This window comes from Rhineura floridana, chromosome 2, assembly GCF_030035675.1.
Source record: "Rhineura floridana isolate rRhiFlo1 chromosome 2, rRhiFlo1.hap2, whole genome shotgun sequence".
NCBI lineage: Eukaryota > Metazoa > Chordata > Lepidosauria > Squamata > Rhineuridae > Rhineura > Rhineura floridana.
Genome location: NC_084481.1, coordinates 44,509,708 through 44,525,036, shown reverse-complemented (window position 1 = coordinate 44,525,036; position 15,329 = coordinate 44,509,708). Strand labels below are relative to the sequence as shown.

The window sequence follows — 15,329 nt, the reverse complement described above, 5'->3', positions numbered from 1 at the left end:
TTTCTTTAAAAGTTTTGTGTTCTTACAGCCACTTTCTTTTTCCAGAAGGAATTTGCCTACCCCATATAGCGATTCCCCAGAAGAAGCTGTTTTTGTAAATTCTCTTGGCGTTCTGATTTTGGTCTTTGGTGCTGTTGTTTTGTGGATGGCAACAAGGCCCCACTGGAAGCGCCCACCTGAACAGAATTCAAAAATTCAGCAGCGAAATGGAGGAACGCTTGATGGCAACGAAAAAGGATCAATTATGACCGACTGCAGTAATACAGATAAGTCAGATGTGGAGTTCAGCAGTGAGGCAGCAGCTAGGAAGCGAAACCCCAAACTTGATGACGCTGGACAGAGGTCAACCATGTGAAGATATTGGATGTTATAACAGTGCATCTTTCAATAGCAAAAGGGCTATCTTTCTCCCTCTTTAGTCAAGCAACACAATTTATATTGCTTGCCTAGTGCTGTTGGGATTTTCTGAATCATTGATAACTAGACAGTAAGAACTTTGATTCTAGAAGAACTCATGCTTCCTACTCAACTATTTTTAATGTAACTATTGATCTAAAGAAACATGGGATCGGAATGAAGTAGGCCAGTTCTCGCTGGCACAGGACCAGCTGTCTTAAGTCGCTGGTAAGTTTCTTTGAGGAGCAGGTTGCCAGTGTGGTGCTCTGGGCCTTCCCTTTTTTAAAAAGTTTGCTCTGAAAAAATCATCAGAACAAGCTCATCACTATAATAATAATACTTACGGTATTTGTAACTAAAGGGTCTTTACAAATGCAGAGTATAAACAAATCAGTAGGGTGAAAAAGACCAGATATTGGAAGTAAGGAAAGTTATTGGGGGTGGGACAGACATTGCATTCAGTTTTGCCAAAATGATTAAAATCTTGCTCTCATTGTTGCTCAGATCAGCTCTTGTAGTCACAGAACTGCTGTTGGATATTCCCTTAGTCTAGGTGGAAATATATTTTCTTAAGGGGTTGGTGGATTGCTTTGTGAAATTGCGCTCTTCAAAACCCTTGCTTGGGAATATTAACCTCTTGAAGGCACTAATTGTTCAAGAATTGTATGAAGAATGATGCCATGCTTTGCACTCTGATCACTATAGGAAAACATAAGTGAAAGCTTTTTGTCTTTAAAGCCTGTACTGTGTAACTTTACAAAAAGTGAAGCCCTCGCCCTGATCACATTTTACAATGGATATTTGCTAATATATCCCATTGTGTGGAATTCTGCTTTGGGAGAACTTTAGTAGATAACCCTTTAGAAATGAAATGGGAAGGGAAGCCTTTATTCTGAATGGATTGGAGAATGTTATATAATTTTGTAAAATGTAAGGAAAATGTCTTAACTCTAGGTAACGGCAAGCAGTATATTCAGCAAATCTTTTTTTAAGATCTCAGACTAGCTTCAGTTTTGAAAGTACTGTGTTGATATTTTTCCAAAATGATTGGCTCTTCTAAAAGGACTTCTGTGGGAAATGGCATATATCTAGTAATCTAGGGAAGCTTGTTGTACACATATGTTGTAAAATCACCAATATTTGATACTTTGAGGTAAATGTGATTTTTTTACAGGAAAGATCAAAGCTGCGAGCAGAGCCAAACCTGCTATTTTGTGTATGTGTGTCTCTTCTTTATCAAAACTCACTGGTATTGTCTGACCCACCTTAAGGCTAGGTTCTAAAATGGAAAGATTGGTTTTTTCATTGTAAAAAAAAAAGTTTGTATTTTCACACTCCCCTGCTCTAGTGAATTCTAATGAAAGTGAGCACTTAGATTCTGGATAAATGGAGATCATCAGAAGGTAAGCCAGGCCTGCTAGAGGGGAAAGAGTGAACAGCCCCTGGGAGCCCCTTCTCGAGCCCTGGGCAGGTCATTTGCTGGCAATAACAGCCAACAGGAGCAGAATCTTGGTATAGAGCAAGGGTGAGCAATCCTTTTGCCCCCGAGGGCCACATGCAACAGTGGTTGGGTGCCACATTCCAGTGGGTGTGGCCATATTCTTTCTCTCTCACGCTCAAATTTACACTCTTATTTCCTTTGCCTTCCCCCTGTTCCTATACCACATATTTGAGCCCAGAACATTCTTCATTATTCACTGCCGTATCATCAGCTCCTGGAAAGTAATCCTCCTCCACAGATCAATGTATTAATGTTTGGTGTCGGATCTAATGTCATCTCATGCCTGTGCAGGGAGCTGTGAAATAACTGGGCAAGCTCTGGTCCTGACAGTGTCGAAAAGTGCTGAAAACTTTTATGCTAGCCCTTCTTTATTTTGAAACTTTAAAATTACTGTAGTTTTTTATACCAATGGCTACCTTACGTATAAAATTGGTAGCTGAATGTACAACAGCTGCATGCACACTTCTCATTAAATATATCCAATGAGATGGATATAGTATTGTAAATAAGAAAAAGCAATGTATATGGTAATTATAACCTGGCTCTTTATAGAAGGAAACGTAAATATTTTGTACTATCTTAATTACCAAAGATGGTCTTTGTATTTTTAAAAATCCATTTGAATATTTGTTATTGCAGAGCAATATGTTAAATTCCTTTTTTATATTGCAATAAAAGTTATTGAAGTCTGTTTAGTGTACTGTAGAATTAGTGGTACAGATTGCTAAATTGCATTTGATGTTACTTTGAAATATAACATGTGACATGGTTTAGTGTGACATATATGAACTGCAGTGACACTGGGGCGCACACTCTCTGGTCTTCTGACGCAGTGGGAAGGGTACCTTCAGAGTTTTACTTTCATTTTCAGTTAACTACAGTTAGTTAACACAATGGTCATTTTCAAACAAGCCAACATCACAAACTGATGGTTTGAAGCTGGCTTGTTCAAACTAACACAAGTAACGGTAACCACCACTCTGGGCAAACTGCAACACAGCAAACTGTGGTTAATTAAAACAAAAACCTTCCAATATCGTCATCCTTCCTGCATGCAAGAGGGAAGGGAAGAGGTTCATATGTCTAAAGTATTTATTTCTGTAGATATTTTTTGAAACCTTTTGCAACAGGCTTGCTTGTTCATCACATTCTTCTACTAGTGGAATATGGCAACAGGCGTCCAATTCCAAAACCAGTTCCTCATACAGAAATAGATTTCTACAGGTGGATCGGATTTGCCACCAGCACAATGTTGCTGGGCTGTAAGAAAGAGAACTTGGCATCTAGGCTTGAGAGCAGTAGGTGCACGTACTGCTCTTGGCTCTAATGCTACATGTAGATAGAGCAAGAGAGAAAGCACTGGATTCAGTCAGACACACAGCCTAAAGTGATGTGCACGCTGCTGCATTTGCAAGTGCTTGGCTGGGGAGCCTGCTTTCATCCTCCTTTGGTATCCCTCTGGGATACAAAGTACTTTAGTACTCTAGCAAATGGATGTAAGGATTGGTGTTGAAGAATCCCAAATAAATGGTTCAACTCTGTAAACCGCCCAGAGAGCTTCAGCTATGGGGCAGTATATAAATACAATAAATAAATAAATAAACTTGCATGTTCCTTCTAGGCACAATGTTGGGAGCTTAGTTTGAACTGGGAAAACTTTCTATACTTACTTCCAATTGCTTGTGATGGGGAGGCATGTGTTTGCTGGCTCTCTGACACAGTAAATGGCAGCAGCTGACGTAAGTGATGTGTAGGGTGTTCTTTGCCCACCTTTGCTTGTTGCTGGGGTCCAGCAGATGTTAAGACTGAGGATAGATGTTGTGGAGATCTAGAGACATCCAGGTGCTTCAAAATTCCCCAAAGTGAGCAAATAGTGGGTAGCGCTGACCTTCAGTAGGACTGGCCAAGTCATTGTTGGGAAAAATTGAGCCCAGGGCCTGAAATAAAATAAAATAAAACAAAACCTCAGAGACTCTAATCAGCACATCCTGAACCAAGCTGTAAGGGTCGACGGGACACAAGAGGAGGCAGGGAGCTTAAGCTCTCTGGGTTTCGTTTTCCCTGGCGTGGGAACCCAGCCTCAGAAGTGCCTGCGAGGCTGCAACATTGTTTTAAGAAGATAACTACATTCTGTTCTACTCTCCTTGCCCTTTACACTCCTTTCACGCCCACATATCTTTTTCTTGCAAAATCAGCAAAACAATCCCATAGTTCCCATTAAAATTGTAGCAGTTAGAGTGACCCTTTATATGTATGTACTTCCATGTTTATGATTTCTAAACGCTAATCCAAGCCCCTTCTTCATTGTCTTATTTAGAATATTGTTCATAGTCCTGATTTTCAAAGAAACAACATCCTGGCTTTGAAATACAAGAAGTGATATGAAGTTTGAGCTTGTCATTTCTCCTCTTATGATGTATTCCATCTGCTAATATTTTTGCTTGAGAAACCTATAAAATGATGACAGATAATAAACAGGGCTCTCTTCCTCGACAGACTGTCATGTCTGTGTGAGCTTGAGACCCACTTTTTGATCAAGAAGTGTGCGTGTGTCTTTACTTGGTACCTGGCCGAAATCCCAGCGGTCAATCAGGTTCCCCTCAGCTCGCACTTCCACTTGGGAATTGAGGTGAGCAACACACTGCTCTGGCAGGTGCTAAAAATAGCCTCAACATCATCTTTAATAGCTCCTACAAGGCTCCTTTCCATATATGTAGCCTGAGCAATGGCAGCGGAGGATATAATAGAAATATGACTAACAGTCAAGTCTGGTAAGTGTGATATGCCCAGAGCTTGGAAGTAATTCGTTAGAAATAACGAGTTACTTGTAATTCACTCCTTTTTTGCACAACAAGTGGGTAACTTCGCTACATTTTGCTTGTAACAGGTGGTAATTTTATTACTTTTCAGCTGTAACTATAACGTTTCCTGTGTTAATTTGGACGTTATGGGGGGGAGGAACAGGGGAAGTCTGCTGCTATGATTGGTGGATGAAAGACATGTGCCTTATACTGAGCTTCTGTGCAGAGCTGCTCTTCCCTCATGCTCTGTGTTAAAGGCAGGAGGGAGGAAGTGGAGAGAAAAAGAAAAAAATGCTTCAAGAATGGACGGTGGTGGAAAAGAAAGGAGCGGAGGGAGAAAGCCTGAGGGCAAGGACGGAGGAGGCAGCAGCAGAATGGAGGTGAGGAGCTCTGTGTGTGTGAGGGTTATGGTAACATCCCTACCCCCACTCTCTTGCCTGCGCTCACTCAGCCACCCCCTCTTGCACACTCCGTCACTCCTAACACCCCCACCCCATTCTCTGCCCGCCGCTCAGCCACCCCTCTTGCATACTCCCTTTCTCATCCTAACACCCCACCCCATTCTCTTGCCCACGCTCTCTCAGCCACCCCTCTCGCATACTCCCTTTCTCATCCTAACACCCCACCCCATTCTCTGCCCGCAGTCGCTCAGCCACCCCCTCTTGCACACTCCCTCACACATCCTAACACCCCCACCCCCTCTCTTGCCCCACTCTTGCCCCCACTCTCACCCCCCTGCTCACTCACTCCCTCACTCTACCACCCCCCACTCCCCCCCCTGCTTGCTCACTTTATATATTTTTAAAAATATATATGTGGTCTTTAGTTGTGGTTGCATTGCAAGAGTGCTTAGAGGGCTGCTGTTGCAAACTCAGGGAAGTAATTTTCATATCTATCTCACCCTTTTTAGTGTGTTGCATAGATCGTCAAATGTATGTCAGTATTTATTTGGCTGCAGTAGAGATGGGGGGCTGGAAACGGAATAAGACGAGCAGTACCCTTTATGGTACTAATTTGAAGGGTTAGATCTCTTTGAGAGACTGTAATTACAAAGAGCTTTGTTTGATCTTGCACCAGAAGCGAAGCTGACCACTTAACAAAGTGAGAGAACTGTAGCCAAAGCTGGTCAGTTTTATATTTAATTGGCTTGATCTTGTAGGCAAAGCTGGCTTCTCTTGCTTTAATTTCCACTTTCTTCTCTAATCATTTCTTTCCCTTCTTGGAAAGTGTTGACGCTTCTGTGTTGGTTTTCTGCACATTTTTGTTTAACTTAAAAAAAAAAAATGTTTTGTTCTACAAGGATGTAATGATGCTGTATAAGCTGTTTTGCTCCCTTTAAGAAGGAAAGATTTTGTGTATGTGTGTAGAATAACTGGGGATTTATCAGTCTTGCTGTAGAGGAATGAAAGGTAGCATCATACCCCAATCCATAATTTGTCCTTGGCAGCAATCTCTTGAAGTACAGAAATTTTATTATTTGATTTATATCCTGCCCTTCCTCCCAGCAGGAGCCCAAATGGCAGAGACAGGATTTTTTTTCTCTCTGTTTTTATATCACGGTGGCATAAAACCTCCCTGGCAAAATATTCTTGGATTGTAGGCCTTGAAATGACTTTTTCTGGATTTTTTATGACTTCATGTAACATGAGAAACAATAACTCCTGAAAGACTGCATGTTTCCTTTTGTCCTCCTTTATATCCATCCCTCTTCAGAGACCTGTGGTGAATGCTTTAATAATTATGTTAAATGGACAAAAATAACAGATGATGTACTAATTTCAAGTTTTTGGAAGCACAGTTCAGTTTAAACAGGATTACTTTTATCTAACATTAATTTAAAGTGCTTTCTGATCTGAAATATTTTAACATGAAATTATTAAATTTTGTTCATATAGCTTATTAGTTTACCATTAGATAGGCATAAGGTTACTTCACATAGCTAGGCTATCACTAAATAGTAACTGTCATAGGCAGAGCATGAACAGATGTACTCTTCAATGAAACTTTTCAAGGTTTAAGCTGGCAGCATGGGCCTGTAGGTAGTAACACAGATCCAGATCTTCAGGGGATGCTGCCTTATAATAAGTCAGGCTATTAGTCAATGTGGTATGATAGCTGACTATCAGTGTATTTCCAGGATCTTAGGCAGGGGTCTTTCTCAATCCTACCTGGAGATGCTAAGTATTGAACCTAGGACCTTTCATATGCAAAACATGTGCTTGACCACTGAGCTATAGCCCAGACAGTGCTCTTGTAAGAGAGCGCCAGATTACTCAAGATTTAACAGACAAAACTGTTCCTAAGTACAGTAGGGCCCCACTTATACGCCGGGTTCCATTCTGGACCCCCACCATAAAGCGGAAATCGCCGTAAAGCGGAACCCCATTGACTTTAATGGGGCGCGTCGAGCAAAAATGACGCAAAATGCAGCTAAAGCGGCTTTAAAAGAGGGGAGGAAAGCCGCCACATTAGTGGAACTCCGGGAAGCAGAGCACCGGGAAGCGGGGCCCTACTGTACAAAGAACATATTCTGTCTGTGTCACATTTGAATTGTATAGGTACATATAGTTCAACCACCTTTCTCTGGGCTGGTAGTGGTTGTAATCAACATCTGCTGCACCTCAAGAGCAGTAGCCTGTTGGAGAAGCCAACATTCCATCTTTAACTGGTAAGTCTGGCTAATTCACATTCCACTGCCCCTCTCCAATCTCTCAGCTAGGAGCAAATTCATCCACAGCCAATGATCCACATGAGGTTCCCTCACTCTCATCACACCCTCAAGGAACAAATCAAAGGAGTGACGTTCTCCTTTGGTGTTTCCCTAGGCTGGGGCTGACCTGCTGGGTACTGCCAAATAGGCTTGTCCCTTGGAAACCAGCTATAGCTGTGGCAACAGGTTGCTGTTCTTGAGGTGCAGCAGAAAAAGGTTAGGGAGGTTATGATTGGTGTCTACCTCCCAGCCAGCAGTAGTCCTACTGATGTTTATGTTGTGGGTGACACTGTTAAGTCCTGCAAAAGTGTTGCTAGATAAAACAGCACTAAAGTCAGAACTGGCATCTGGGTCTGCCACAGAATCTGGCCCCTCCATTTGTATCTCTGTTATATGGCCTGTTGCTGGTAAGTAGCTGTTTAAGGTTACAGGGCTGTTTCTAAGCAAGGACAGGTGTAGCACCTAGGGCCTGCGGGAGGGGTGTATTGTTGTCCAGAATAGGCTGTAAATAATTGATGATATGTAGAAGTGGTTTTATGGTCATGCTGACTTCTAGCTGCCTGTAGTGAGAGGGGAACATATTAATGTGAAGTGCTGAAGGGATCACATTCACTACTCTTCTAATTTTCTGCCTGATGAGCTGTATATAAAAGCAATTATAATGAAAATAAAATTCTGAAAGTAAATATTTGTCTTTTGTTTTAGCTTGTGTTTAAAGAGGTTTGATCCTAACTAAAGTTGTGTGTGCCTCCACATTCTTGGTAACATTTTGAATTAATTGTAAGAGCACACTGAGCAATGCAAATTCATATGTGTATAGTATAGAGCTCTGAAGTTAGGTCAGGAATGGATTCCATAGCTGAGATTAATTGGCTATTTTTTTGCTAAGCATCTTAGTTATTATCCCTGAACTAGTGATAAGTTAATATAGGACACTGTTGGAATTAATAGGCTTTGTTCTGCATTTGGGCAGTAAAGACATAGTAGCTCCCTAAAAACTTTAAATAAGAGTTTAAAGAGTCATCTTCTTTCTGAATATAACCTTTGCACAAGGACATACAGTTCTGTTAGACTGTGACAAAGTTACCTTCATTAATTGTCAGCTTAAGCTCAGACTTGCCAGCACTAATACTTTGGGCCTGGTTTAGAATAAAATGGGAGCTGTAAATGTTCTAGGATACCATGAAACTGAGTTTTGAAGAATTTGTAAAAGTATTATTCTACTACCTTCTGTGTGTGTGTTTATTTTTAATGTTGTTTTAGGCTACTTAGAGGTGCAGCAGCCAAGGCCAGCACCTTATAGGTGTTTTTTTTTAAAAAAAGTAACTGAAATGTAACTGTAGTGATTACTTTTAAGTAAAAGTAATCAGTTACTTTCAGAGCACTTGTAATTGTAATGGTAATTACTACTTTTTGGGCCATGTAACTAACTGTAATGTATTACTTTTTAAAAGTAATCTTCCAAGCTCTGGATATGCCATATATTTGCTTTAATAATTGAATGAATAGGCCTCTGGTTGCATGATGCATTCTAGAAGTAACTCATCAGGCATCTCCTTGTACAATTGTCAAAACCAAGGGTTCCCAGACTGGTCCATGGCATGTCCACATTAAACATTCCTATTGATTTAATTATATTGCTACTTTTATTATATTGTATTTCATAGTGATACAATCTGAATTCTATGGAACGCAAATTGTAATACCACAAAATACAATATCAGAAATAAAAGTAGTAATAAAAATACAAGTAAAACTCATATAGCATTTAACACAGAGCATTCCAATTGCAAAAACAGGCAGAAAAATCATTAAGTGGTCTGCCAAGACCACTGGCATTTTTTAAATAGTCTGTGGGAAGGGGGGGGGGAGTTGGAAACTGCTGATCTAAGCAAACATGCCCGGTGAGATTACTTGTCACACCTGGGAATATACTCTGCACTATTCTAGAAGTGTTTAAAATAGCAGAGAGGGGGAAATCACACTACATGGGGAAGGAAAACAAGATTAACCCAGCATCCTTTTCTTCTTGCTTGCAGTAATTGTGTACTACTATAATAATGTGCTATTAATCAGACATTAGTAACAGTAACTGACCTAGATGATACTGTACACTACAAGAACTTGAGACCACAGGCCTCAAAAGGGAGAGAGGCCTGACATCTTTCTTGCATATCTCTCATAGCTGCAGAAGTCCTGGCATTAGCCAGGTGGGAAGAACCCTGGAACATCAGGGCTGCAGATATTCATGCATTTTTATGGAGTAATACAAATGGTGTAAAACACTAAGAAATAGGATAAGGTAGGACTCTAGCAGTGGAAGTGCTGGTCTGCTTCCTCTGCATGGTAATATGTCTTTCCTTCTGATTAATTCCTAGTGGAGAAATGTGATATTGATCCAAGCAAAGGGCCATGTAAATAAACTGTCAAGTGCTTTAGCAGTTTAGAGGAGCTGTGGTGGTGCCTGTCTGCTACAAATAATGTAGCAATTTTGACAACAATCCCTGTACTATTTTTATATATATATATATATATATATATTACGGTCATAGACCCGAACAAATCATAAAATACAAATCCTTGATAAATATACATAAACAAAATTTAAGCAGGAATACACATTTTAAAATTACTGAGAACAATTCTTATGAATAATTTCTTTTTTTTAAAAAAAATGACAGTATATACGTGAAATAAAACATGGTTTTGATATTAAGGTCATTAGATCGTTGTTAGAGCTGTTTTTTTCCGTAGAGCTTGGGCGATATAAAGAAATTTAGCGACTAACTTAGTAGTATTTTTATCTTTATCTGACAGAAGAATTCGAACTATCCTTTCTGGAGAACTTTCCTGATGCCTTGAAATAAGCGGCAGGATAAGTTCGGTTCTAGGTTCATTATATAGTTCACATTGTAAAAGGACATGATAAATAGTTTCTGGGAATTTTGAGTTACAGACGCAATCGCGATGTTCTATAGGAATTCCTAGGTATCGGCCTGTTAGGCAAGCAGAGGGAAAACAGTTAAACCTTGCTCGAGAAAACAAAAATCTATAATGGGGAAATGTTAATTCTGTTAGGTATGACATTTGAGATGAAATACAAAAACTCAACCCAAAATGTAATGGGGAGCAAGATGTAGTTGCCTTGGAATATAGATATTGGTAATCAAGGTCCCTTATTCTCTGGCTGATGGTATACTTGGCCTTTTCAGAGTCCCAAGATGATAAGAGTTCTGTGGACAGGCCTAAACAATTTAGCTTATTATTATAGGTTTTAATTCACGAGCTTATAAAAGGGTATCTCCATATTAAGTGGGGGTACCCTAAAGAAGGACCAGAATAGGCTACCTTGATCCAAAATCTAAAGGCATGTAGCCAGGCTGTGTGTTCTATCGAGTTTATTCCTACCTCGAGTCTGAGACCAGCTGGGGAAGCGCAGTTTGGCATACCAAAGATGGCTTGTAGAAAGCTTGAGAGAATCCTTTCTACTTTTTTATTGAATTCTGTAACCCAAATTGGTATTCCATAGAGAATGGAATTTTTTTTAATGGGTCCCATTAAATTCAGGGGACTTGAATGTACATAGCAGTGCATAGGATTGCAGCATGAGATGACAGGAAAGCCTTTGTAACCATAAAAGTTACTTTGCCACAGCCATCTTTGCTGTTTCAGCTGTAGCTTGTGAACAGTGCTACCCCCTCAGATGTTGTCAGTCACTTGAAATCATAAATCTGTGTTGCATTGATCTCCCAAGACTGAAGAATGCAAACACAAAAGTCTACAGAAATATAAGGATGCTATAGACTCATTGAAAAGGTACATCAATGTTTCTCTGCCTCTCTAGAATGTATTGTAGTAGAATAGCATCTGCAACACAGTTCTATTTGCCTTGAGCTTCTTGAGTTGCATAATACTATATCACATCTGGCTGGTGTAATACGTTTCAGCCAGACTCCACCCCCTCACCTCATTCTTCACAGATCATCTCTAAACTCCCATCCCAATGTTTCTTGTCTCTAAATTACTACAATCACTACATCTCCTTTTTTCTCAACCAAAGTAACAAACACCAACAGTCAAACAAGAACTAAATTCATTAGCAGGGCTGTGGAGTTGGAGTCGTGGAGTCAGAGTTGGAAGCAATTTTGGGTGGAGTCGGAGTCGGTAGAACTGTTCCGACTCTGACTTCAAAATAAATTTTGATTGACAATTTTTTTAAAATATAAATTCAAAATGTCAAAGAAGCTTCCCATGAAGTCAGCTGTAGTTGAGCATTTCACCATAACTCAAGATGGAAAACATTTTGTGTGTCAGTGTATGACACAGGACCCAGATGAAGACAAATGCTGTGATGCCAAGATCAGCGCATATTCAGGCGGCGATAAAAATGCTCCTATGAGAGCTTCCAATTTAAAAAGACATTTACAGCGCTTTCCAGGGCTGTGGAGTTGGAAGCAATTTTGGGTGGAGTCGGAGTCAGACAGGAGAAAAATAGAGGAGTCAGAAGGTTTGGCGTACTGACTCCACAGCCCTGTTCGTTAGGGGAGAGGTTACTAGAACATCACATTAGAGTGAGTTTTTACCACTCACTTCCCAGCAAGTTTCTATAAGTCTCTGTGGAGCTTTCACCTTCCTTCCTAACTGCCGAGGCTTCTCGTATTCCTTTACCTTATCTTCCATAATGTCATTCTGGGGGAGAATTTGTTTTTCTTTCTGCCCCTATGAACATACTAGAGGTGTCAATGTAGAGTCTGTCCCATTTCCACCAGTAGGAGCATCTGGCTCATTCCTTGGGAGTGCTCAGAGATCCCGATGATCTCTCTCCTTGAGCTGTCTGGACTAAATATGATTGTGGGTGCACTAGTTGTTGGACTGTGCCCCTCTGATCCCAGAGATTGTAGCTGCAATTTCTCAATCACACTTTGTCACCTGGTTTCAGTCCAGGAAGCTCCTTTACCCTGTTGTCAAAATATTGTATTTGTTTCAGAGCTTATTTTTTTGAACTTCTATATGGTCATGTTCCTCCATAAGTAATTCCTCAGTTGTGGGTAGTGTAGAGTGTATCCTTCTCCCCATGAGTAACTGTGCTGGAGACCAGCCATAGTCCAATGGTGTACTGCAGTAAGCCAATAATGTCTTATATAAATCTCCTCTACTGTCAGCTGACTTTTTCATCAGGTTTTTAACTGTTTGGATGGACTTTTCCACAAGGCCATTGGATTGGGGATAATGAGGACTGGATGTACTGTGACAGAAGTCCCAATCCTTAGCAAACTGCTTAAACTCTGAATGAATGAATGAATACTGTTTATTACAGTCAAAGACCAATACATTAAACTCTGAACTTGGAAAACTGAGGTTCATTGTCACTGAAAAATTCACATGGGATTCCATGCCTTGCAAACACTGTCTTCAGGCTGGCTATTACTGATGCGCTGCTTGTACCATTCAGATTGCAGATCTCTGGATACAGGGAGTAATAATCAGTAACCATCAAGTATGCTCATGAATTCCAAATAAAGAGAACAATGCCTACCTTCTCATATGCTCTCTGTGGATCAGGGTGTGGTTGCAGAGGTTCTGCCTGCTGGGATGGCTGGAACTTTAAACAAGTGAAACAGTTTGCTACTTTTACTTTACTTAGATGCATATGCCACTGGTTGCCAGTTACTGCCATGAATCTGCATAGTCACTGCACTCAGCCCAGACTGTGAGGCATCCGAAGAAATCTTGAGTGACTCACTAGGATCATACAACTTTAACACAGGGACTCATAAGTTCCTTTTTCAAGATGGTCTGTACTTTCTCCTCTGGTGCATCCTAGTACCACTCGTGTTTGTTTTCAAGAAGTGCCTGCAGGTGTGTTGCTTTAGATGACAAATTTGGTATACATCTTTCTTGGATTGGGGCCATGGCATCATTTCAATAGCCTCAACCTTTCTCTTGTCAAGTTTTACTCCCTCTGTAGAGATCACATCTCCCAAAAATGTCAGTTCAGTAACCCCAAATACACGTTTTTCTTGATTTAATTTCAGAATTGTAGCTCTTGTTGCATCTAAGACCTTCCGAAGCCACAGATCATGTTCAGTTTTGGAAGAACCCCACACAATGATATCAACCATTGAGGTGTCAACTCCATCAGTGTATTTGTATATTGCAATATCTCCCACAGGGGTATTGAAGGTGCAGAGCTTAGAACTGTCCTCTGTGAGTTTTAACTGCCAACAGCCAGAGGAGGCATCAAGTTTGCTGAAAAAGCAGGCATTTGCAAATTGTGACATGATTTCCTCAATAGTGGGAAGTTGTAAATGCTCCCTCTTTATAGCCTTGTTGAGGCTTCTGGGATCAAGACAAACCCATAACTTTCCATTTCTCTAAAATGACTAGAGAGCTCACCCGTGTTGTGGGTTCCTCGGTCTGCTCAATGACCTGTAAAGCCTCCATCCTTGATAGCTCCTCTCTGAGTTTGTCACAAAATGCAAAAGGCACTTTTCTGCACGGATGGATCACTGGGGAAACTTATTTATTTGGATTGTATGTTCACCTGGTAAACAGCCAAGTCCTTCAAATAGATCGTGATAACTCTAAATCAATGTCTCATATTCCTGTTCCCCATTGGCTTGCATGTCCAGTACCCATTTAATCAGATGGAGCGTCTCACACGCTGCCAAACCCAGAATTGGAGTCACCAGTTTAGGAACTATAATAAATGCCAGGTTGTACACATAGTCTTTGTCTCTGATGCTGGCAATACAGTGTCCCTTTACCAGTATCTTCACTCCAGACTACCCAGTTAGTTTAATACCTGTTGAATTGTTGCACTTGCGACAGTTGTAACAGACCTTCCCAAATGCAGCACACTGTTTCTGACCACGCTGCATGCCACAGTTTCTGCAAGCTTACTCAAGCTCCTGTTTCCTTTCCCAGGAGTTTTGTTAGGTGGCTGCTGCACTCTCCGATTTGGCTTCTGCTGTCCCTGTTGCTGCTTGTGTAGCGCACAGACAGTCTCTAGCTCAGCCTTTCCCAACCAGTGTGCCTCTAGATGTTGTTGGACCACAACTCCCATCTTTCCTGACCATTGGCAATGCTGACTGAGGCTGATGGGAGTTGTGGTCCAACAACATCTGGAGGCCCACTGGTTGAAAAAGGCTGCTCTAGCTGGCCTCAGTTCTTTGGCTTGGGCTCTCACTACCTATGCTGCTCTGCAAAATTTGAGAGTTTTTTTCTAGTGTGAGATCTTCTTTATGCAACAGCCTTCCCTTATTGCATTCTCCCTAATGCCACAAATAATCCTGTCTCTGATCAGAGAGTCTGTTAGAGTCCCAAAAGCACAGGTCTTGCTAAGGGTTTTTAGCTATGTAGCATATTGCTCTATACTTTCATCCATTTTCTGCATGTGCCCGTAAAGAATCTATGCCTTTCAAAAGTTTCATTCTTTCTGGGTATACAATACTCCTCAATTTTTGCCATACTGCACTGAACTTCATGTTTTCTCCCTCTGCAAACTGGACATTATTATAAATCTCCAATACTTCCTCCCCCACCACATGAAAAAGAATTGATGATTTTACTACATCAGGTGTCCCTTCTGCCCTGTGGCTGCCAGACAGAGTTCAAATTATGTTTGCTTAAATTCTTAAACTACAAGGTTTTTTGCCTATTAGTGAGTCTTTGCTTGAATTATCTCGTTTTCTGCCATATTCCCAGACATTTTCAGGCTTGATAGAGAAGTCTGAAAAAAGTTCCACAATTACCTTTGTGCTGAGGAAGCTAGTGATTCTTCTGCTGTTAAATTGAGACCAGGCCTCAGGTCTCTGGGTGTGGTCCTTCTTTTCCACAGTACTCAGCTGCCCCAAGGGAGAAGAAAGCTACACGCTGCTTCCGAAGCCTTGTAGCCTCCACTTCTGACACCATGTAATAT

The 15,329-nt window shown here is 40.9% G+C and overlaps 1 protein-coding gene and 1 long non-coding RNA gene across 2 annotated transcripts in view; one reads left to right on the top strand and one right to left on the bottom strand.

Moving 5' to 3' along the window:
* Positions 1-2,588, top strand: part of LOC133376417 (plasma membrane ascorbate-dependent reductase CYBRD1) — a 19,714-nt gene extending 17,126 nt beyond the window's left edge. The window contains exon 5 of the mRNA XM_061608513.1: positions 46-2,588. Coding sequence (XP_061464497.1) covers positions 46-355 — 310 coding nt within the window. The 3' untranslated portion in view covers positions 356-2,588. The remainder of the gene's footprint in view (positions 1-45) is intronic.
* The window catches only part of LOC133376418 (uncharacterized), a 16,257-nt gene extending 928 nt beyond the window's left edge, over positions 1-15,329 (bottom strand). Inside the window, exons 1-2 of the long non-coding RNA XR_009760475.1 lie at positions 15,163-15,329; positions 3,568-3,834 (exon numbers count right to left, since the gene is read on the bottom strand). This is a non-coding gene — a long non-coding RNA (uncharacterized LOC133376418). The remainder of the gene's footprint in view (positions 1-3,567; positions 3,835-15,162) is intronic.